The 23,661-nt window shown below is 37.6% G+C and overlaps 1 protein-coding gene across 1 annotated transcript in view; it reads right to left on the minus strand.

Moving 5' to 3' along the window:
• Positions 1-23,661, minus strand: part of ARHGAP21 (Rho GTPase activating protein 21) — a 136,495-nt gene that overhangs the window by 25,231 nt on the left and 87,603 nt on the right. The window contains 5 exon segments of the mRNA XM_043562611.1: positions 32-134; positions 285-461; positions 12,060-13,956; positions 15,301-15,330; positions 22,516-22,570. Coding sequence (XP_043418546.1) covers positions 32-134; positions 285-461; positions 12,060-13,956; positions 15,301-15,330; positions 22,516-22,570 — 2,262 coding nt within the window.

Below are 23,661 nucleotides of genomic sequence, written 5' to 3' on the forward strand. Positions count from 1 at the left end.
AGATACTTAAAATGATATGCTTGAGACTTACAATTTTGCATCTTCTCTGTAATCATCCAGGCCCTCATCATAGGATTTTGATCTTTCAGTCTTTGAGCTGGGCTGGGCATCTAGGCTGGGAGGGCCGACAGATTCTGTAATTAAAATCCAACATTTAGACATCTGTAAGTGGTTTCCAGATCCTCTTATTAGAGAAGAGATCACAGATCACAGTATGCCATAGCATTCTAAGCGAAAAACTGAGAAAGCAGAGATGGTTTGCACAGCCACTCACTGAAACATACCCTGATCATGGGAGAGCTGGCGGCGAATTAAAGGAGCCGACGTGGTGAGACTGGGCGGGACCGTTGCTATGGAGGGTGCCTGGGGCGCCTGGGGTGCCTGGGGAGTGGAGGCTGAGATGACAGCCGAAGCAGGGATGTGTGCAAGGTCATGATCAATGCTGGGGCTCGTTGGTTCATCTAGAAGATAAAATGAAAATAAATATTGGAGGGGAGCCTGGCTGGCTCAGTCGGTGGAGCATGTGACTACTGAACTCAGGGTTGTGAGTTCGAGCCCCATGCCGGGCTTAGAGCTTACTTTATAAAACAAAAATTTAAGAAAATAAAAAGAAAGGAAATATTGGAATGTTAAATGACTTAATGATCAATAATCAGCATTTATTATTAAAGAAAAACCAGATACAGATTTTAACACTTAACCACTAAATCACCAATAAATGACATACTTGGTCTGATAAAAATCTTATAATTACTCTAGTAATTCCAAATAATTCTGAGAGTGTGGTCCAAAAAATTAAATAAGTTGCTTCTTCTACCAACCAATTGATACTTCCATTAACTGGCAATCAAGATACCAAAGTTCATAGGTATTCAGAACCTGAACCTAAAAAGCAGAATGATAATCATACACTACCCTAAAAGAATTACTTTCCCATTTTAAATGTATTACCCATCATTTCAGGAAGTTAAGCAAGGTGATGTGGCCAAGGCTTAACTCTCAGAGTATCAATACCGAAAATTTTCCTGTGCACAAACACACAGGTATACCTTCAATTTTTGAGAAAAATGAGAAAGGACAGTTACAGTCTTAGAAAATCTTAACAAAACCCTCTATAAAGAATATATTATAGGGGCGCCTTGGTGGCTCAGTTGGTTACCGGTCTGACTTTGGCTCAGGTCATGATTTCACTGCTCGTGAATTCAAGTCCTGCCATCAGGCCCTGTGCTGACAGCTCAGAGCCTGGAGCCTGCTTCAGATTCTGTGTCTCCCTCTCTCTCTGACCTTCCCCTGCTCATGCTCTCTCTCCCCTCCAAAATAAATAAACATTAAAAAAATATTTAAAAAAGAATATATTATAATGATGAAACAGGGTTTTTGATTTTTTGATTTAAAAGATCGAACTATTTTAATTTTGACCAAATTCTAAAAATGCTCTATCATTTTAATGATTGGCATTTTAATCAAGATGACTAATAATGATACAAAATTATAACATGTATACCTACAATCTATAAATTCTGACTACCTTGAGCTTAGTTTCTGTTTTTACAATGTCTTTAAAAGCAGCTCTTTATATCTTAGCAATAGAGAACATTTTAAAAATTTCTCTATGAATCAAGCTTACTAAGTATTTGATGATTTAATATCTTATGTAGGTGGGAATACAATTTTCTTTTTTCAAAAGGAAGGCAATAACAGGTTTTTACATCAATTGAATAAAGATAAAATTTAATTTTACTACAGATTATAGTATTCTTTAAAACTGTCATTATGACTTAAATTACCACAAATTAACCAACCTTTTCAAATGATACATATCTATACAGTAAGTTAGTCTTATGGGGTCTGCTTAGGGCACCAATCTGTTATAGATTCAGAAACATGGTTATAAATGGGAAAATTATCAGGCATATGTAGGACTGATAAGTACTAAAAGTCTGAAGAGATTTCTGTGCAAAAACATCGACAAGAGTGGTGTGAAATATAGGTGTCAAAGAGTGTCTAGGAGATGCCGTGGGATAAATCTTTCAAGACCATTTCATGCCTTGCAAAGTAACTTAAAACATTTTTATATTTGTTTAAAACTAAATTACATGAAATGAAATTCAAAATGTTCATGGATTAAGCATTAAACAAAATTTCAAAGGTGATTTTTTTTTTTTTTTTATGACTCTGGACTTCCTAGAGGTATGCATTCAATCTATTTTGACTGACTACACTTTGGAGGAAATCTCCGCATTACACTGGGTTGAAATAATCTCTGTTTTAAGCATGTTGTGCAAAAAGGGTTGGGACAGACCCCTGCCGGTCTGGGAGCAAGGGTGAGTGGAGGAGGCCCAGCTGGAAGGTTAGAACGATGTGCTCACACATTTTAGTCTTTGCATTCTTTAGAATAAACAGATCTACTATGTTAAAGATAGTCAAAGAAAAGCCAGATATACTTTTAAAATACACAAAATTACATTACCCCACATTTATGAATTATACTAATAAATCCAATTCCTTATTCTCTGTAAAAATGTGAGAACTTTTTCTACTGTTTTAAAAATACCACTGTAATGATTAATTGGAATTATTTTATTTTTAATGTTTATTTACTTATTTTGAGAGAGAGGGAGAGAGCGTGAGCAGGGTTAGGGCAGAGAGAGGGAGAGAGCGAATCCCGAGGAGGCTCCAGGCTGTCAGCGTGGAGCCTGACATAGAGCTCAATCCCAGGAACCGCGAGATCACGACCTGAGCCAAAACCAAGGGCTGGACGCTTAACCAACTGAGCCACCCCTAATTTTAATATCTGCTTTCACTATTACCGACATATAGATTACATAAAAACAAAAATAATTCCTGCTCATCTCATTTTCCAATGTAAGAAAATGGGCACTGCTTAGTTGTCCAAAGAGAAAACCAGTGTGCTGTCAGATTTTCAACTAATTCCTATATTTTTAATAATCAAACTGATTCTGTCAGGTGAAAATAACGGATCATCTCTGTCCTAAGCATATCATATACAACATTAAGGTGTTAAGCAAGGCATACAAAACATACTTCTGACCTATCAAGGCTCCAGACTTGCTATTACCGGGCGGCATAACCCCTGAGGGTAACTTAAACTGCATAAAGAACTCACTTAACATATGAGGCCCTAATTGACTTTATTCACTACAGGTCCCATAGCTCTTCACAATAAAGAAAAGGTGGAGGACTCTGAAATTATTATATATTAAAATTCAAAGCGATACTGTTTCCTAACCTGTAAAAAAGACAGACCTGAGTGTCCAAAGTTTTATTTTAGTTTCGGAAAATACTGCTTGCCAAAAATAGATAAATAACTAATTCTCCCAGAAAATATATACTCCATAATTTGGGGTTTTTTTCCAAATAGAGAATACTACAAGTTATTATGTTTAAACTGATTAGTCACATCTGAATAAAAAAATTTTCACTGTTATTTCTTAACAGTTTAAAATTCTAGAAGAACATCTATAAAATTTCACAAATCAAGAAAAATAGAGTGGTACAAAATCAAGGCAGCATATTGTGAAACGATGAATAACTCTTAGAATTATTTTTCAAACAACAAAGAAAAAAAATGGAAGCCCTAATGTATACTGAGAGCTCTTATAAATGGAAAAAACTAAAATCATAACAGAAGAAGAGCAAAGCACATGAAAAGACAAATCATGGAAGAAATACAAAAGCCTGATAAAAGCGTGAAAAAAAAAATCCTGTGAAAACCTGACTACTAATGAAATAACAAAACGAAACCAAGTGAAATAGGACAGCTGTTTTTCATCTCACAACCTGGCAAATATTGTCACCTCATGATGTTCTTATCCTATTTGTTCCTCTTCATCTGCAAGATGACTGCAGAGAATGTATGTTGCTAGCTGCCCAGCTCTATCTTTGGGGTTCAGTGGGGTTCAGCAGAGCACCCCCATCCTGTGGATGGGTATACGTGCAAGGCCCCTCGCTCACTGAGTCCACAGTGACTGGCCAAGGGTGAAGAATATGATCCATTTAGGACTAGTCACACAGTCTCTCCATTGGATTTGATATACGGATACTGAGAAAAGTAGTCTTTTTCTTCCCTTCCTCCGGCAACAAAAACTATAAAAATCAGTAAACTGAGTTGCCAGCGGCCATCTTTTCTACCATGTGGAGAAAAAGCATCTGAGAAGGAAGAAAGCAAAACAGAAAAAGATACACAATCTTGATGACAAATCACTTGAGTATTTGGCCCCAGCCACGCACAGAACCAGGTCCACCCCAACACTTCTTCACCGTGAGCCGACAACCCTTTTTGGCATGAGCTAATATGAAAAAAACTTTCTATCGTTTGTAACCAAGAGAATTCCAACCGACACAAAGGTAGAGCACAGTGTGTTTCTAGTTCCCTTTCACAGACCAGCTTTACTCCTAACACCTCCTGTCCAATGCTGCAGGTTAGAACAGAGTTGGCAAAATGGGCCTTTTCTAAAACAAGCTGAGCTATGAAGAATTTTTCTCACAGTTCACATAATTACTCAAAGAAAGCATGGCATCAGTGTAGTTTATATTTTAAAATTATAGTTGAGAATAATTTTATGCAACTCAGTGAAATTATTGGAGTTTTTGGCAAAGACTATGGCAAAATAGTTTCTTGAAGTAACTTTGCTTTTTATTTCACTTCTGCTAGCAAGAGGTAATCCTACCCCCTCCCCAAATAACAGAGGGGTTTAAGGAATGTAAACAGCATAATATTCAAAGATGGAATAAACTGTAGTTGCAAGGGAAGGAGTAAATTTGTGTGAGTTGGAAGAAATGGTAACTAGTGTAAAAGTGCATATTTCCAGAACAGCCTGAGTGTGTGAGTATGCATATGTGTGCGTGTGTGTGTATATATATCATTTTTACTAAAGATATGGATTAAACAAAATGCTCCACAACAAGGGACATTCACTACAAATGACCTAGAAAGTCAACCTACACCTCAAGCAAAATACATGTTTAAAAATCTTTGAGATTTTTCCTTGTCCTTAAGGAAAAGGAGAATGAATAAAGTTAATGTATTCTTTGTCTAAAAAGAAATTCAAATGGGAAAGCTATCCTTCCTTTTTATTTGCCTTCTGTGACACTTCTACTCAGTTTAAATCAAAGGAAATGAACAGGTTATAGCAGGTTGAATTCTCTTTTCAGCAGGCAAGCACAAGTTCTTTCTTGTGTATTAACAAGTAACAACCGATTAATCTTTGGTAATACCAGAGTTTTGTTTTTAATCTAATCTAACCATAACGAACTGAAGGAATTCTAAAAACACTGGAACTCTCTAGGCAAATTTTCTTAACTTCATTAACAGCAATACCAGTTCCCGAACATCAGGTGGAAAAGTTGTGGGGTTGATAAAGATGGCACACTCAAGAAATGCCACATACATTAAATTAAAAAGATGTGGTTAGAAAGGATGCTTAAAAAATAAGTCACTAAGGGGCGCCTGGGTGGCTCAGTCAGTTAAGCCTTCAACTCTTAATTTCGGCTCAGGTCATGATCTCAAGGTTTCATGAGTTTGAGCCCCGCATCGGGCTCCCTGCTGATTGCACAGAGTCTGCTTGGGATTCTCTCTGTCCCTCCCCCGTTCATGTGCTCATTGTCTCTCTCTCTCTCTCACTCTGTCTCTCACTCTCTCTCTTAAAATAAACTTTAAAAAAATAAGCCACTAATATATTAACATATATTTCTCATCTCTGATCATTAAGCAACAGATCTCTACTTACTGAAACTCTTCATTAGTTATAGCTAGAGTTCCTGAAACTGCAAGTCCTATTATAAACTGATAAGGGGTGCCATCACCTAATTCAAATATCTCCATTTTTAAATAATAATTCAACTCATTATCACAATAGGAATTATTATGGCCAAGCTTCTTTAATAATCAGCTGAATGACATGCATTTAAGTAAACATTTGGCTTTGTGAAAGCCATTTTCAGATTTGGTTATTTTTAATAACCAAAATACTGTATCTTCCTATGAGACAGATGATTTTTTTAAATGTTTATTTTTTTTTTTTGAGAGAGAGAGCAACATGCATGAGAGTGGGGCAGGGAGGGAGGGAGGGGGAGAGGGAGGGAGGGAGGGAGGGGGAGAGAGAGAGAGAGAGAGAGAGAGAGAGAGAGAGAGAATCCCAAGCAGGCTCCACACCATCAGTGCAGAACCTGACGTGGATCTCACGAACGGTGAGATCATGACCTGAGCCCAAATCAAGAGCTGGATGCTTAACCGACTGAGCCACCCAGGTGTCCCTGAGATAGATGATGTTTTAAAAGACTAAGAAGTGAGAAGAATTTTGAAAACTTTATTCATGCTTGCCATAACTACATGGCAGTGAGTGCTCAAGCAAAGGGAGTGGAGATGTAAATCTAAGCAAATCTAATCTAAGCAAAAATCTCAATCTAAGTTTTAAGTACCAATGGAGTCACATCTTAGTATATGAAAAGACTGTAAGATGAGGAGTATAGTTTTTCTCTTTGTAGATTAGTTGCTTTGTAGAAAGTATCAGTATGTACTAGTATAAAAGAGGGACTGGGTGCTCAGTGCACTGCCTCTAATAGGCGACTTGAGCTCCCAGAGGGAGAAGTGGTGTATAGGGGGATAGTCACTCCTTTGGGGTAAATTTTGGCCACTATAATCTAGATGTGTATCCCACAAGCTTTAAAACTCCTGAACTGGTTTAAAATGGCAGGACTAGTAAGGTTGTACCAATCTAGTTCAATTTTACGTAGGCTAACACTAAGTACATGCATATTGGCCAGCTTTGGGGTGAGAACAAGAAGGGGTATTAGAAATATGGCAAAAAAAAAAAAAGGGAAATATATTTGAAATGAAATCTGAGTGTGGGTAATACAGCTAGAGTTTCTTTATATCAACAATTATATGAGTAGTATAAAGAAATGTAGAAAGTCCACATGGTAGAATACGTCTGAAGTCCTACTATCGTGATCAAATTACTTATGAGCTCATTACTCATTTTGTGTTTTGTGTTTACTCGTAAAAGAAGTCAAAATTTATTTTCAGTACTTACTGTGAAGCTTTATAAACTGCGGGTGGGGGGTAAGCAAATTACTGTCAATGACTGATATTCCTAATTTAAGAACAAATAAAATGGTTTATTTTCTTCACTTCTCTAAATCTTTGTGAACCGAAAGAAATATTAAACAATAAATCTGTAACAAAATGTTGGAAGATTTTCTCTCTGTAAGACTTATCATTTGCTCTGTATTATAAATAACTAAATAAATGAATTGGCTCCATTCTCTGGTATTTTGGGAATAAAGCCAAGGCACTTACTATTTTTTGCATTCATTTATAATGTTTTCAAATAACAAAAAATAATTTTAAAAAATTTGTTTTAATGTTTATTTATTCTTGAGGGAGAGACAGAGCATGAGTGGGAGAGGGGCAGAGAGAGAGAGAGAGAGAGAGAGAGACAGAGGGAGACACAGAATCCCAAGCAGGCTCCAGGCTCCAGGCTCCTGGCTCCAAGCCGTCAGCACCAGAGCCCGACGCGGGGCTCAAACTCACAAATCACGAGATCATGACCTGAGCCGAAGTTGGACACTCAACCAACAGAGCTACCAGGGCGCCCCCCAAAAATAATTATTAAAATCACAGAAATTAAGATTCTGGAGTATGATAATATAAAAGCAAATCTTGATTTCTTCCCTTTAAATGTTCCATGAAATACCATGAAGTATATTCTCCAAAGTGTTTTATGATATATTAAACAGGGATACTGTAAATAAAAGGACTCATGGTCAAATATTTCTGAGAAAAATTGTATTATATCCTACCTACCTAGAAAATATAGAGTAGCACATCAATGAGTCTAAGAGTCTTATGGGAAAGACAAATAAAACTTGTATAGCTATTTAAACCCAGCATTTCTCAATTTATTTGATCCCTGTTTTTCTTTTTTTCTCCTTAATCAAGTGGAATTAATGTTCCCTGAAAATATACTGGGAAAAACTGAAAATAGTCTATTTTACTTCATTTCAGTGCTGATGTCTATCCCACTTTTATATATATATAATTTTAAAAAATAACTAGATTGGAAAGAGAAACACGTATGAGTCAGGTAACACTCTAAAATGATAAAAGGATGTCAATATTAAGTTACAGAACTTATACTTAATGAAATCTAAAAGTTCTTTCATTGATCAGTTACTTATCTATTCAACAACACAGTCTCTAATAAGTACTTTTTGGACTTCCAAGGTGAGAGTGCAGGATTTGGGTTACTGAAGAGCTAAAACCTTTTGCAGTAAAAAGGCAAGTATATTGGGGCATCTGGGTGGCTCAGTCAGTTACATGTCCAACTCTTGATTGTGGCTCAGGTCATGTCTCAGTTTGTGAGTTTGAGCCCTATTTGAGCCACGCATTGGGCTCTGTGCTGATAGTGCAGGGCCTGCTTAGGATCCTCTCTCTTACTCTCTGTCTGCCCCTCCCCTGCTCATGCGCTCTCTCTCTCTCGCTCTCTCTCTCTCTCTCAAGATAAGTAAATAAACATTAAAAAGAAAAAGGCAAGAATATTAAGCAAAAGAAATTATACTTTTGATATTATGTTCTAAAAATTAGATAAATATTACAATTCTTTTCAATGCCTTTACTTCCAACAGCATACAATTAAAAACTCAGGAGGCCTGGCATTATTCCACCAGGGCATAGAAACTTTTAAGAATTCTTGTGTTGTGGACAACATTTACATATAGAAACATCGGGAAATAAATACTTTCTTTGTATTTCAGTTTGTTATCCTGCCCTATTCCACTGGTTATGGTATAACTTACACACTACCGTAACCATATGCTATATATTAAGGTTTTAGGAGGTAAATATGAAATTGTACTAAAAAGTACTTAAAGGAGAATGTGATCAGAACTAGTAAGTTGAGCATTTTTATTTTTAGTGACTAAACAAAATAGTTTATTTTAATAATGTCTCTAAATCCATATGCATATAGAATTATAAGGATTTTTATTTTATATATTAGCCAAAGTTCTCTCTTCAATAGCAGTGGATTTTTTTTTTAATGTTTATTTATTTTTGACAGAGAGCAAGAGGGGAGGGGCAGAAAGAGAGGGAGACAGAATCCACAGCAGGCTCTGCTAGGTCAGCACAGAGCCTGACAAGGGGCTCCGACTCACGGACTGTTGAGATCATGACCTGAGCTGAAATCAAGAGTTAGATGCTTAACCAACTGTGCCACCCAGGCACCCCTAACAACTGAGTTTTTGATTTATTCAGCGCATAGATAACTAGGAAGAACTATTAAAACATACCTAGCACATTTTTTATTATTCCAATATAATCTGATTATATTATTCTTATCAAATAGGAAGAAAATACGATGTCATTATTCTGGTATAATCTCATAGGCTTATCAAATAAAACCACAAGTTGTAGGGACTTTTATGATTAAAAATAATCATAAAACAATCGTTAGTCTCCAATTACTTTCTAAAAAATATCTAGATGATGTATAAGATTCCATTTATGGCAAAGTTCTATTCTCTGAGCTTGTACTTAAGGGTATGGATATAAATCTGAGTACAATTTAGGTTGAGATTCCCTGCAATGTTTATAACTTGAATATATAATATTTATAAAAAAATACAAGTTATACAGAACTTTCTTAAAAGGTTTCTGCGGGCCTGGGTGGCTCAGCTGGCTGAGCGTCCAACTTTGGCTCAGGTCATGATCTTGAGATTTGTGAGTTCAAGCCCCACAATGGGCTCTCTGCTGTCAGTGAGGAGCCCAGTTCAGATCCTCTGTCTCCCTTTCTCTCTGCCCCTCCCCCACCTCTCGCGTCCGCCAACGTGCACTTTCTCTGTCTCAAAAACAAACATTAAAAAAAAAAAAAAAGCTGATTCTAATAGTGTTGCCTGACTGTCCAATAGCTCAGTAGATTTAAAAAGTTTCTCTAAAAGGGTGCCTGGGTGGCTCAGTCGGTTAAGCGTCCGACTTCGGCTCAGGTCATGATCTCATGGCTCGTGAGTTCAAGCCCCACATCGGGTTCTGTGCTGACAGCTCAGAGCCTGGAGCCTGCTTCGGATTCTGTGTCTCCCTCTTTGCCCTTCCCCCACTCACTGTCTGTCTCTAAAAATTAAATAAAAACATTAAAACAAAAAGTTTCTCTAGAAAAGAAAAAACCTTGAAATGTTGCTCAAAGAGAAGCACAATATACTATAAAATTATGGAGAACTCTTCATGAACTTATGGGGTAACAGGATATGAGTACAGGCCGTGGCCTCAAAAAAGGCCCCTGCATCACACAACTCCAGGGGGCGCTCCTCACAATGCATCTATATAAATGGTGTCCTCTGGAGCTGTGCTCTGTGATGAGGCTGAGTCAGAGGGCCAAGTGTCAGTCTCTACTGTCTATTAATTGTGTGACTTCAGGGAAGTTATTTAATCTCTCTATAGCTTAAACTTCTCATTATTCGGGAAAGGTAATTCTAAAGACATACAAGATAATCCTGTGAGCAGATTATGTGTGTTAGAGCTGCATAGTAACTATGATGAGAACTTTTTATTTGGCTATACATTTAACCATCATCTCAAACATTATCCTTAGCCTATTATTTCAACAAATATCATGTTGAACATGTCAGGCAGTGTTCTAGGTATTGAGATTACAGACGTAGACAACAGATCTAAAATCCTGGCTCTCATGTAGCATGTTTTAGCTCTACAGAGAAACGTGTAGTAAAAAATATAAAACATTGCAAGTGGAAACAAGCAGTATGAAGATAAATAAAGTAGCTTAAGGGGATAGAGAATGTCAGGTTCTGTGTATGTTGTGGGGGGGGGGGTACCTATTTTAGACAGGCTGGTAAGGAAAAGCTGCTTTGATAAAGTACTAACTTGAGCACAGACCCAAATGCAGCGAGGGAGTCTTGTGACTATCTATGGAATGTGTTCCAGGGCTGGGAACTGGCAGTGCTAGGGCCCTGAAGCATGCCTGGCATGTTCCAGAAGGGCAAGGAGGCTGGGGTGGCTGATGATGGGTTACACATGCACAGAGGACAGGAGAAGTGATCAGAGAAGTGGAGGGTGTTGTGGGGCACATCACGGAGAGCCCTGCAGGCCACGGAAGGATTTGAAATTGTATTCTGGGTAATGAGGAAAGTAAACAGGGGTTTCTGGTCAGAGGAGTGGAATGATCTGATTTACACTGTTACTTTATTATTTTAAGTTTATTTGACAGACACAGAGACTGTGCAAGTTGGGGAGGGGCAGAGAGAGGGAGAGAGAGAGAGAGAGAGAGAGAGAGAGAGAGAGAGAGAGAGAACCCGAAGTAGGCTCTGCACAGTGCAGAGCCTGATGCAGGGCTCAAACTCATGAATGGCGAGATCATGACCTGAGGAGAAACCAAGAGTCATAAACTTAACCATTGACTGAGCCACCCAGATGCCCGATTTACATTTTTAAAACACCACACTGGCTGCATTGTGGAGAATATATCTAGGGTGCATGGGAGCAGACAAAGCCTAAGTAAACATAACAGCTGTTCCATATTGGGGCACATGCTTGTAATTTAAGTAATTTTTCCAGACCTATCCCAAGATTTACTCCAAGACAAAGTAACTTGCCAACGAGGAGGTCTATTCATTCAAGCCAAAGAAATAAGAAATAATAAAGTAAAAAGCACTGCATAAATGAAAGGTCGATGACTAATTATTAACACTGTTCTACTTGGCTTTCGGTTCAGATATTATCGTCGACTAGGTACGATTTGGTTTGCTGAGTCCCTTGGGCCCAGATAGGGAAATTCTGTCTTATTCAAGAAAAAGAAAAAAAAGTATTCAGAGCATAATGTTAAAATAAAAAAGGCAAACTGTCACTTGAAATAATTTTTGAGGGTAAGAGCTCATGGCTCTGGTCTTAGCTTGGTGCAGGAGATTCAGAACAAGTGTTTTAAAATCCGAGCGTACAATTTTTGTGCCCGTTGAACTAGAAATAATACTTTGCTGAAAAGATCTGCAAAATATTTGACACAGTAGCCACGGGCTGTGAATAAGCTCACCTATAAATGGGATTGATGCCAAGGAATCCCCAGGTGGGCTGGTACTTGAGGCCTTCCTTTCCTCCATTCTTTTTATATGGACCTCTCGGCGCGCATCATTAGGCAGCCAGCAGGTGGTGTCTGACCCGGCCTCCTGGTCATTTACTGCCAAGATGTAAGACTGATGCCTTAAAGGCTGTGGTGTTTGGCGGCCAGATGGAGGCTTTTCTCTTAGGATGACAGTTTCTTTATTATCTAAGGTATTTGATTCCTGCATTTCAGCCTCTTGCAGAGTTAAATCTTGATTTCTTTGAGGGGCAGGTAATTCTAAATCCGAAGCGCCGTAGTTCTCACTCATCTGAGGGATAGGCTTAACAGAAGCTCCAGGTAAAGAGGGGGGTTTCCCCGTCTCCACTTGGTGATCCGGGGCACTTTCGGTTCTCAGCCACGGCTGCTGATTCAATAGACTGTTTTGATGCAAGTGATTTACTGGTCTTTGGTCTTTGACAGAGACAAGTGAGTTCTGGCTAAACGATGGTTTTGTGACGTGCGTAGAAGGCGCTTTCAGAGAGTTACTTCGGACTTTCACAAGAGGTGACCTGTCTTGTGTAATACCTCGAGACAATGACATTCCACAGGTAGTCTGAAAATTTCTGTTGGACTGCAGTGTTTTCAGATCTGGTGGCACTTTTTTAAACTGAGACACAGACCCCACTCCTCTGCCAGTCATTCGCCTGTTATCAGAATTAACGATGCTCGGGGCCACGGTAAAATTTGAACCTCGAAAAGACTTATGAATTTCTTGCTGTCGAGGTCTTTCATGAATACCTCGTCTATCATCCTGTTCGGTAAATCCACTCCACTTATAAGTCTGTTTTCGCTCTCCATTTGAATCGGGTATTTGACCTTCAGAACTGACGTTTTCTAAGGTTTCGCCCTGTCCCTCGATATAATCCCATGAACGAGTTCTGTGATTACTGAAACTAACAGACGGAGATGTCAGCGCTCCTTGAGACGCACTTCGTGGGCAATACTTCATCAACACAGAATCCTCCAGCCTCTCCTGGGACACGCTGCGCTGTCGGATCTGAACAGACTGTGGCACTCGATCGTGAGAGGTGCTTCGACGTCGTACCTGCAAAGTAGTGCGGTTTGGTACCACCTGGTTATAATCCGTTGTGCTCTGAGATGCTGCTCTTAAACTATCTAGTCTTTCTTGAATCGTCCGACAACCTATGTGCAATCGTCTGTTATCAATATACTCTTTGTAAGTTTTATAGTTTTTCCAGTCTATGTGCTGATGGGAATTTGGAGAATAGTGATTAACAGAGACAGAAGGAGAATCCACAGCTTGAGGTCTGCTGCTTGAGATTCCCTCTGAATGTCCACTGTAATTGCCGGATTTAAGTAAGATTCCAGAAGGTTCCAATGATCTGGAGCCTGTCGTCTGATGAATTAGATGGGCAGTGGGAACTGATGATGGTGGCGACGTGGTTCTTGACACTGTTTTCAAAGCGGTCTGCTCATTTATGCCATACCTCACCTCTTCAGTTCTATGTGAAGGAACTGTATGGTTGTTTCTATTAGTTAACAAATCTACAACCTTCTCAGAAGGTACAATGACAGTCCTTACACTTTCATTGCAAACACACACCGCTGTGTTGGACTTTGCAACATCTGTTGGTGATGGAGGCACTTGTATTTCCATTCTATAGGCCCTGCCAGGCTGCGTCAGTACTGGCGTAGTGGTTTGTGGTTTGCTCGATGATGAATCTGGAGGAGAGATTTCAACTGGCTGTGCCATGGCTGAAGGGGCAGATGGCAGCCAGGGATAGCAAATTGGTGGGGGTTCAGGTATATTGCGGGCATTTCCACTGTAGGCTTCATTGCCTTTCAGGTAGGCATCTTGAGAATACGCCTACATGGAAACGAGAAAAAGGCGTCATTTAAAATTCACAGAAAGAACAACAGCTTCCATTCTTGCGATGCACTATTTTATTTTACCATGCCCTGCCTTCTTCCTAAGTGACATTCGCTAAAGCAAGCATGCAAACACAACATAAGGATGCTCCACAAATTCAGAAAAGGGCTAGTCTTTCAGAAATCAAATAAATTGTAGAATTTGCAACAAATAGAAATAACAACTGCCTGTTTTCTCAAAAGACTGAAACATACCAAATTTCCCCCTAGCCAATTAGATACAGCCTTGTTGCTTCTAAAATTTTCCCCAGTCAAGTTTGATGATCTTTCAGCATTTGACAGGTTAAATGGCTGCCTGATAAATCCCAGCAACATTCTGATCATTTTGCCAGAGAACATTTTGATCTTTTGCCAGAGTGAAGGTGAAAATATTAAAAATCTCAGCCAAATGCCTTTTTATCTTAAGCACCACTGCTAGCATAAATTAAATGTAACATATTGAGCAGTGTCTTGTAGATTCATGATTACTGAGTCCTTAAAAATAATCCATTTTGATAAATTAAGTCCTAACCCATGCTAAACATTTTAGTATTTAAAATCAGAGAAAATATGCATGTTTAAATTAAGCATGTATATTAAAAACCCCAAAATATGAAAAAAAGTAATTCATCTCTCTGTACATAATTTTTATTTATTTTAAGCAAATGCAAAATTATACTGCACAAATTTATTTGGTCTCTTACTATAAGGAGACATTTCTCTATGACTAATAGGCAGGCATGCAGCTCAAATTATTTTTTATCCATTATTGGTGAAATTAGCTAGCCATATATTTTAAAACTTCAAAATAACTGAAATTAAAGACAGAGACACAATAAAACAGAACCAATTGATGTAACTGAGGACTATGTCAGCATCTGAGACAGTGAGGTGTGGTATCATGTTACACATCCTCCCCTAATCAAAACAAGCTTAAATTCATGTCTATCATCACATCCTGCCTTTGCATCAGACAGCTTGCAAAGCTCAAGTGCAGCCACAAACATAACAGCAAAGTACCAAGGAAACAGAGAGGGTGAGATACTTAAAAAAATACACATACAGGTAAATGTTACGTTTTAATACCAGTTATGCACAGGATTCAAAAGAAAACCAAACATAAAACAAACAAACAAAAAAATAAAGAAAACCATACATCACAAACACATTCTGCAAATTAGTAAGATTAACACTATGGAGGGATGTCGCTAAGCAAACTTACAGTTTTAATAGGTGGGCTGATTACAAATCTCTATAAAACATAACTTAAAAAGCAAGGAAATGGCTTCTGTGCATTTCTTACCAGAGCTGTGACATCCTTTGTAAACTGTAGCTAGCAGAAAATAGGAAAACATAGTAGAAGCTGCTTACTGATATAAAGACAGAATCATGTTGTCATACTGATGCTGGAAACAGCAAGCTAAAAATACATCTATACTGATTTCTCTGGAAGGTACCAAGAGAAGTAAAGGGCAGTGAAGCATAAAGAATAACTTCAGTATCCTTCTGAGCGTCTTTTTCTCAGGCTTTTATCTGGTTCTTATTTGATTCGTCTACCATTTCTGAGAGCAAAATACATCTGGTGACATGCATTCCTGACAGGTATTGTCTTCAATCTGCACTGCTGTCTGATACTGTGCCACAAAGCTTCCCTTCCACAAGAGCAACATTGATGTCTCTCATTTCCCCTGAGCTGCTTCCATCTCTGCTTCCAGATGACGAAACGAATGCTCTATTATGCATTTAAAATAGTACAACCTCCTCCTTCCCCTGTAAATCAGAGCACGACCACAAGCTGTCAGCGGACGGGAGCTGTCTTTACACTATGACTTGGAAAGAAAAACTGACTGTTTTATTAAATATGTTTCGCTCAAAAATTAAGATCTTTCAACACTGTACCTTTTGTCCTGTTTTACTAGGTTAAGAAAATAATTACTAAATAGACATAAAAATATTACTTCCAGAGTAATTCTTTAAAACTTATAATGAATATTATAGAACATAAACAAGAATGCGGTGAAAAAGCTGAGTGAGTAGATAAAAGAAAACACGCATGCCATAATATTTTTAAGGCATGAAGACAGTCAATCAAAATATACATGGGTATATGCCTATAACAAGACTATCTTTTCGATGCTGATTATATTCACACCAATATTTTTCCATGGCAGGAAAATTGCGTCTGGATGAGTGAACAGTCTGGTACAGTATTTCCCACAGTGTGTTTGTGCAATTTTATTAAGCATCACCTGAAAGGGAGGGGGAGGAGAGTATTCTTCATGCTCAATGATGTAGTGAAGGATTGATTGGTAGGCTCCCTGCCTTCTCGAAACCTCTACTACATTAATGTACATTATTAAACTCAAGGGGAAATGACAAGCTTATTTGGCTGCAGCACTCGTATTTTTTGAAGGTTTAAAAAAATTTTTTTTAATGTTTATTTTTGAGAGAGAGAGAGACAGAGACAGAGCGCAAGTGGGGGAGGGACAGCGAGAGAAGGAGACACAGAATCGGAAGCAGGCTCCAGGCTCTGAGCAGTCAGCACAGAGCCCGACACGGGGCTCGAACCCACAAGAGCTGCGAGATCATGACCTGAGCTAAAGTCAGATGCTTAACTGACTGAATCACCCAGACGCCCCTGAAGGGGTTTTAATACAACTGGAATTTCTGCTGGGAAGTACTATTCTAGAACTAATAACTTAGGGATACCTCCTTTATTCAAATTTTGGCGAGGAATATTATCTTAATAATAAAAGTATATAACAAGAACTATTAAAAACTTGAAAAAATATTTGACGTACTTCAACTATCTCTATCTAAGAGCACAAATAACAAATCTCAATACTAAAAAGCCTACATTCATGGGTCCCCACTTCTGGGTAAAGTTATGGCAAAGTGGGTCCTCACATACATACACACGGACCACACATTAACAGTGGACTAACTAAACAGCATATTCTACACAGACTAATAATAGAAGCGGATATAATTGAGATGAGTGAAATATGAATTCACTCAAGAGAATTACTGAATTTCCTTACACAGTCTCAGAGTTCATGTACACTAAAAAGCTTGTTTATCTGTCTCCTTGAAAGTTCCTCATTCTCATAAAGTTTGGGGACCAATGCCATTCCATTAACATCCACGGGCCAATCAGCAGTGCCCTCGACCACTGTGGCTTTGTATGTGTCCAGGTAGGTCATGGACATACCTGGGAATTATTCTAGGGAAACACACTTCTACGGCTACTCTCAGGGCTATGCTACAAACATAAATTAGCTCCAGAATAAGTTTAGGGAAGTAAATTAGGAATAGACAATACACATTTTAAAGAATCCTCTTCTCCCATGATGCTTTTAAGTATTCCTCTGGAAAACAAGCTGCCTACTAAGGACCACTTTAGACTCTTTCAAGGAGGAAAGTATTAATCAGGGCTGGAGCAAACGTTGGGTGGATCACCTAGGATGAATTACAATATGCAACCTCTTGAGGTGAACAGGAACCCCCTGATAAGGTTTTACCTTCTGGGAACAGAACCAAAAACTCTATAACCTGCTCACAGCTGTGACTGTGGGATACTTTTTCTCGAGTGCTTGGTTGAAAAGTACCAACTCTTCCATTGAGACATCATGACCTGACATGAGTGTTGTAACTACATACATTCCTACATATTGGGAATCTGAACTGTCAGCGGGCACCCATTAAATAGCACAAAATATCATGTAAACAAAGTCATTCATATGTAACGATGCCAATTTATATTCTTTTATAATAATGTCAACACCATGTGTATTAATAAGTTTGTCTGAAACGACACGGCCCAGCAATTTTTGAGACCAATGTCATAAGAACTGCATTATTTGGCTCTTAGTAATGTTTATTTTTACATTTGATTTAAGCCCAAATGGATACCTCACAACATATGCAGATGTTTTGATGGAATTAGAAATTACTTAAATTTTCCTCCATTGAACTCAACAGGCTATGACAAAAAAAGTCTAGCCCAGTTTTTACATTTAGCCCTTTTATATACCACTCAATATTCTTCCTTGGATTTCCTTTACTTAGTAGTTAATTTTTATATCTTACAGTAGTTTAGTAGTTTAAAAGCTCATATTTTAAAAATAAAGCCATTCCAAATGAAAACAGAGCAGCAGCAGCCCTGCCTACAGATCCAAAAGGTTCTTTAAAAAGAGAGGGGATGGGGGGTGAGGAATGTAAGGAAAGAAAGGTGACCCACAGAATTCGTCATCTGGAATCAGAACTGCAGAGAGCATATTAAATAAAACTTAATTTTAACAGTCTGGATCTCGATTCTATGTATAGTATCTAATAGTAACTCATCCTAAAATAATCTTCCAGTTCGGTTTTAGTAGAGTTGTACCAAAACTGCAATTACCATACCTATTACCATTATAATACTATTACTATTCCATATTTATTGCCTAATAGATGATAAAAACAAACAAACAAAAACCCACAAAAAAAACCCCTGCAGAATAACTAAGTTGGTAAGATTGAAATTCCTGCCTACCATTTCACCTTTAACAGGCTGATCTATTAATTTAATAATATTACCTATGATAAAATAAAAAATAATTACATGTCTGTCTGTATAATAAAATACACGCCAAACATGGCAAGGTGGGGTGTGGAAGAAGGGGGTGGTATGAAAACTTTATATCTTTCTAAATTATTTGTGGCTTTACAAGCATGTTAGAATTATAAATATTTAAAACTGACAGTGACCATGGGACTATGCTAAGCCACTTAACTCCTCATCTGCACCTGTTGGCAGTAAAGGGCTGCGGTTCAGTTTAAAGAATAGGCTTTGGTCTCAGACCTACCTGGGTTCAAGTCCTAACACTGTTGCTTCCTTCCCTGTCTACTAGAAAAGCTGTTTAACCTTGCTGTGTTTATTAACGCACAACAGCAAAAGCAGGCTCAGAGTGCCCTGGTCAAACACTAGACATGCCCACAAATCGCCACAGCTATAAGGACTAATCAACTTAAAATTTAATTTGGAACCCAGTAAGCCAAACGCTTAACAAAATCTCACGATGCACCCACTGACAAGAATGGTCAGGTCGAGATCTCTATCGAGAGCCCATTCAAGAAAGGGTTCTCTTCAGGCAGCAATCCCTTTTTAGGTGACTTGATGACTTCATGCATGGCCGACATTTGGGAGGGTAACGAAACAACCCTTCTGGTTTTGGCTTTGTTTTTTTGAAAATGGAACAGAAAGAGTTTTTTATTTTGTGATAATACCTTAAAAATATGAAGCTAAGATATCACAGTCTAAACTATCATTATAAAATACGTCAAAATGACTAAAATGAATGTAATACTATTCATATTGCTCATCTAGAAAATAGATGTTGGTTTAGAAAAGGAGGCTGCGGGTACAGGAGCACTTACGGCACTAGTAGGAACACAATGAATTATTCTTCGTTTTACTTCATGTTTTTCAATATTATATGACTGGTCATCTGCAATTATGAAATTTATTACTACATACCTATCCTTCCATGAGTCAAATTTTAAACCAAATTAAATCTTCTATGCCAAGATGAGCTGAGCGCCTCTAGAACAATTTGGTCCATATATCACTTTAGAAAAGAAAATTCCATGGACACACAGCCCTGCTGTCACCCAGGCAAACACATATAAACTACGAGAAGCTTTCACTTGTGTGAGTAATTTTTACAATGGTCGTAAAAATGTTCATGTTTACTTTTTCTTTACAATGAATATTCAACCTCAAGAGGGACAAATACGTCTTTAAAGCATATACTTTGGGTACCAGACTTAAGACGAAGATAAATACTTAAGGCCTTTACAGAACATTTTAACTCTAGAATCTGTTATAACAATTTCTACATATGTTTTTTTTTTAATCCCAGATTCTCTTTGTGTTTTGCAATAGCTTTAAAAAAGGACACTCATAGATATCCCAGCTAAAAACATTTATGCAGAAAAAGAAGGTGCCACCTTCTAAAATCCTTTAGGAAACAATGCATAGTAGGCATTAATTATATACACTCCCTTGATTTTCTCATGAATTACAGTACATTCAAATGTGAATGAAGGCTGAGTTTAAAAGTGTGGTTTTCTTTTATCATTCAGGGCATATGCTTTTAATCTCTTAAGATTAAAATAATTCAAATAACGTTTTAAAAATGAATTTTGTTACAATTTTACCACGACCTTTAAATTTTTTTTTTTTAACATTTATTTATTTTTGAGACAGAGACAGAGCATGAACGGGGGAGGGTCAGAGAGAGGGAGACACAGAATCTGAAACAGGCTCCAGGCTCTGAGCTGTCAGCACAGAGCCCGACGCGGGGCTCAAACTCACGGACCATGAGATCACGACCTGAGCCGAAGTCGGTCGCTTAACTGACTCGACTGAGCCACCCAGGCGCCCCTTACCACGACCTTTTACTAATGAGCTTTGTAGATCCGTGTGCTCACGCCACTCAAGTGCACCAATTTTTCCCTGTGTTTGTAATACTCTGTATTTTGCCTTTGTTTTAAATACACATATCCTAAATAAAATATAACACGACAGGCTAATTAACCTAATTTTCCACTGATCATGAAATTAGAAAATTATTCCCTCCACCGCTGCCGCTTCCACACTGATACTCTTTATCAACCACACAGCAGGCGGCGACAGTAATTCTGTGTTTGATTCCTGCCCTAGGAATTCAGTACAACTCCAGCCATTCTGTGAAACGAGACCTGTTCTAAACAGCATCCAACCCAGTGCCTTCACCTTGGCAAGGGAAGAGTCCACTGAAGATGAGAAAACAGTTCTGTTTTGGAAATGCCTTCTATCTTTGAGTCATCAAATTGCCAAGGAGGATTCAAGGGAAGGCCTCCTCCACATCTGTGCATCATCTTGTGTAGGAGGAACATCAGCCTGGAGTCCCTCATTTATTTCTAATCTGGTGACTCCCATGGCCTTCAGTGGTTATGTCTGCGGCTCTCGTACTCTGCTCAAGTACCAGGGTGGGTACTCCACAGCTAGTTCTACTTGCCTAGGACAGCTACCCTGGATAGGTGCACTTTCCTTGTTGAGACTACCCAACGCCAGAAGAATTATGTACCTGAGGAGGGTGATCTGTTATCACTAAAAAGCCATTCCTAAATACAATCCGCATGCCTATGCCTGGAAAACATAAGATGGGTCTCCATGGATTTTAGTCAATTATACTTTACATGTCAGTGGATAAATTGAATCACTAGGGCTAGCTTTAATCACATTTCTGTTAAAAAAAAAAAACACACAAACATTTTGGGACACCGGGGTGGCTCAGTCGGTTAAGGGTCCAACTCTTGATTTCAGCTTAGGTCATAATCTTATGGTTGTGAGGTTGAGCCCCCTGTCTGGCTCTGTGCTGAGTGGGGAGCCTGTGTAAGATTCTCTCTCTCCTTCTCCCTCTGCCCCTCTCTCATGCTCTCTCACTCACTCTCTCTCTCTTAAAGAAAAAAAATTGTTTACAGAAGATCTTAGGACTTATTTTAAACTAAATTCAAACTAATGCCTTACAAATGAAAAACATGACTTTACCCTTTCCATTCCCATCACAAAGATTCCATGAGCTCCCTGTTGTACTTGAATTTAAAAAAAAAAAAAAAAACACACACACACAATTATTTGCTAAAAGGAGAAACACAAACTTCAGTGGTCACTGAAGCTTAGAGGGTGTTACTTCAAAGCTTTTACTGATGCTATTTTATTCTACTAAACTACAAAGTCAATTGAGGAAAACTAGTATTTTCTTGAATGAAATTTATATATGTTTATAAATATATGTATGTTTTGCTTCTTTTTACTTTCAGCAATATTTAAGCTCAATAAAATAGTTAAGGATTCTATTCAACTTATTTTCTTTCTGAAAATGAGGGAAAATTTAGGCTAAATGCTAAAGACTTCAATATAGTATAATTTCCTCTTGAAGACCCTGACATTTTTCCTTCACAGGGTAGACTTCATTCATTGCGAACCTTCCTTCTAATGGAATGGATTAAACTGTTACCAATATTGCTTGGTAGGTTAATTTACAAACAGTCATACATATTGAAAAATTAAGAAACGGCTTTCACAAAATCTCTGTTCTCATAAGAAAAAAAAAAAAAAAAAGATTCTAATTCCTGGGGATATATACTATGCCCTGAACTATGACTTCTGGTCAAAGGACTACCTAGGCTGTAACACCAGGGCAAACTCTTTAGGAATTTCCTTCCAAATGGCAACAACAGAAATTCACTGTCAAAATGAATAGAACATTCTTATGTGACTTGATTGTAAAAACTGACGGGTTTTTTTTGTTGAAAAAATTTTTTTGTTTGTTTATTTGTTTTTTGGTAAAATATAGAGAATCCCAGACTCTGCTAAATTTCCCCAGAATCTTTCATTCTGTCCACCTCCACCTTTAAAGTCCATCTTTAAAGGATTTTTACTAGTGTTTGAGACTGTTGAACAATTCAGATTTAAATAAATAAAACTTACCACTTGGAGAATGTCTTCATCTTTTGGCATAACACTAAGTTCCAATGTTGTATCACTGAAATTGAATATATATAAAAATTATTTTAGGGGAGGGGCAAGTGTATACAAAAGACATAAAAAATAGCTCAGAAGTATCTGTTAAATTTGCTTATGAGTTTAATTTTTGGGTTTTTTTTTAATCTTTACTTTTCAAACTCAAATCATTAAAAAAAGAAGTCACTTTTATATATACAAGCTAATTATGAACGAAAGAAGGCATCCTGCCATATGTTAGAGCTATTTATAACCAGGTAAATCTTCTTTATAATGTGTTTCTAATTTAGGAACATGAAGTATATTACTTATGTTAAATACTCCTGGAACAAAGCTCTTCAGCATATATTTATTTATTATTTTAATTCAAGTCACAGAAATAATTATAATTTTTACCACATATTTTCACTATTTATCAAGTTAAAAATATAGTCACATGAAAATAACCAAAGAACCCTCAAATTTAACATTTTAAGTAATATTAAACATCTCAATTTTGAAATATTCCCTTTTGGCCTCAGAAGTGAAGGAAATCAGAGTTCACCATCATAACTATCAAAATGACTCATTTCTAAAAACTATATAGTGTCTCAACTATTTGCTTTCTTCTCTGACTTAATTTTAGAGGCTTTAGAGAAACGGCTCAAAGTCTCACTTTATTTTGGTACTATAACTGCCCTTTTAAAAATGATAGAGAAGTTTCTCTAGGTTCAAAAAAGCACAAAGGGGTGAATTATACTGAGTCCTGTGACCTGGAATTACATTTAGAAAAGGCAAGGATGGTGGGCTATCTCCATCAAGTGATTCAGTATCTAACCTAACAATATCAGACAGATTTTTTTCTTCCCCCAATACAATCAAGAGATGAAGAAACAATCAACAACAAAAAAAAGAAAACGAAACCTAATAATTTACTGGTGTCACTTTTCGTTCGATTTGAACTTATTATGAGGTTCATAAATGCTGAGAATAGTAAACTGTAAGAGCCACAGGTTCAAATAAATTTTATTGATAAAATATGTAGGTACTTGTATTTCAGTATTTAGAGCTGGTAGAAAATACATACTGATGCTTAGATAAATTCTTCTGCAAGGATACATTTTTACATTAATA

The sequence above is a fragment of the Prionailurus bengalensis genome, chromosome B4, assembly GCF_016509475.1.
Source record: "Prionailurus bengalensis isolate Pbe53 chromosome B4, Fcat_Pben_1.1_paternal_pri, whole genome shotgun sequence".
In the NCBI taxonomy this organism is placed as follows: Eukaryota; Metazoa; Chordata; class Mammalia; order Carnivora; family Felidae; genus Prionailurus; species Prionailurus bengalensis.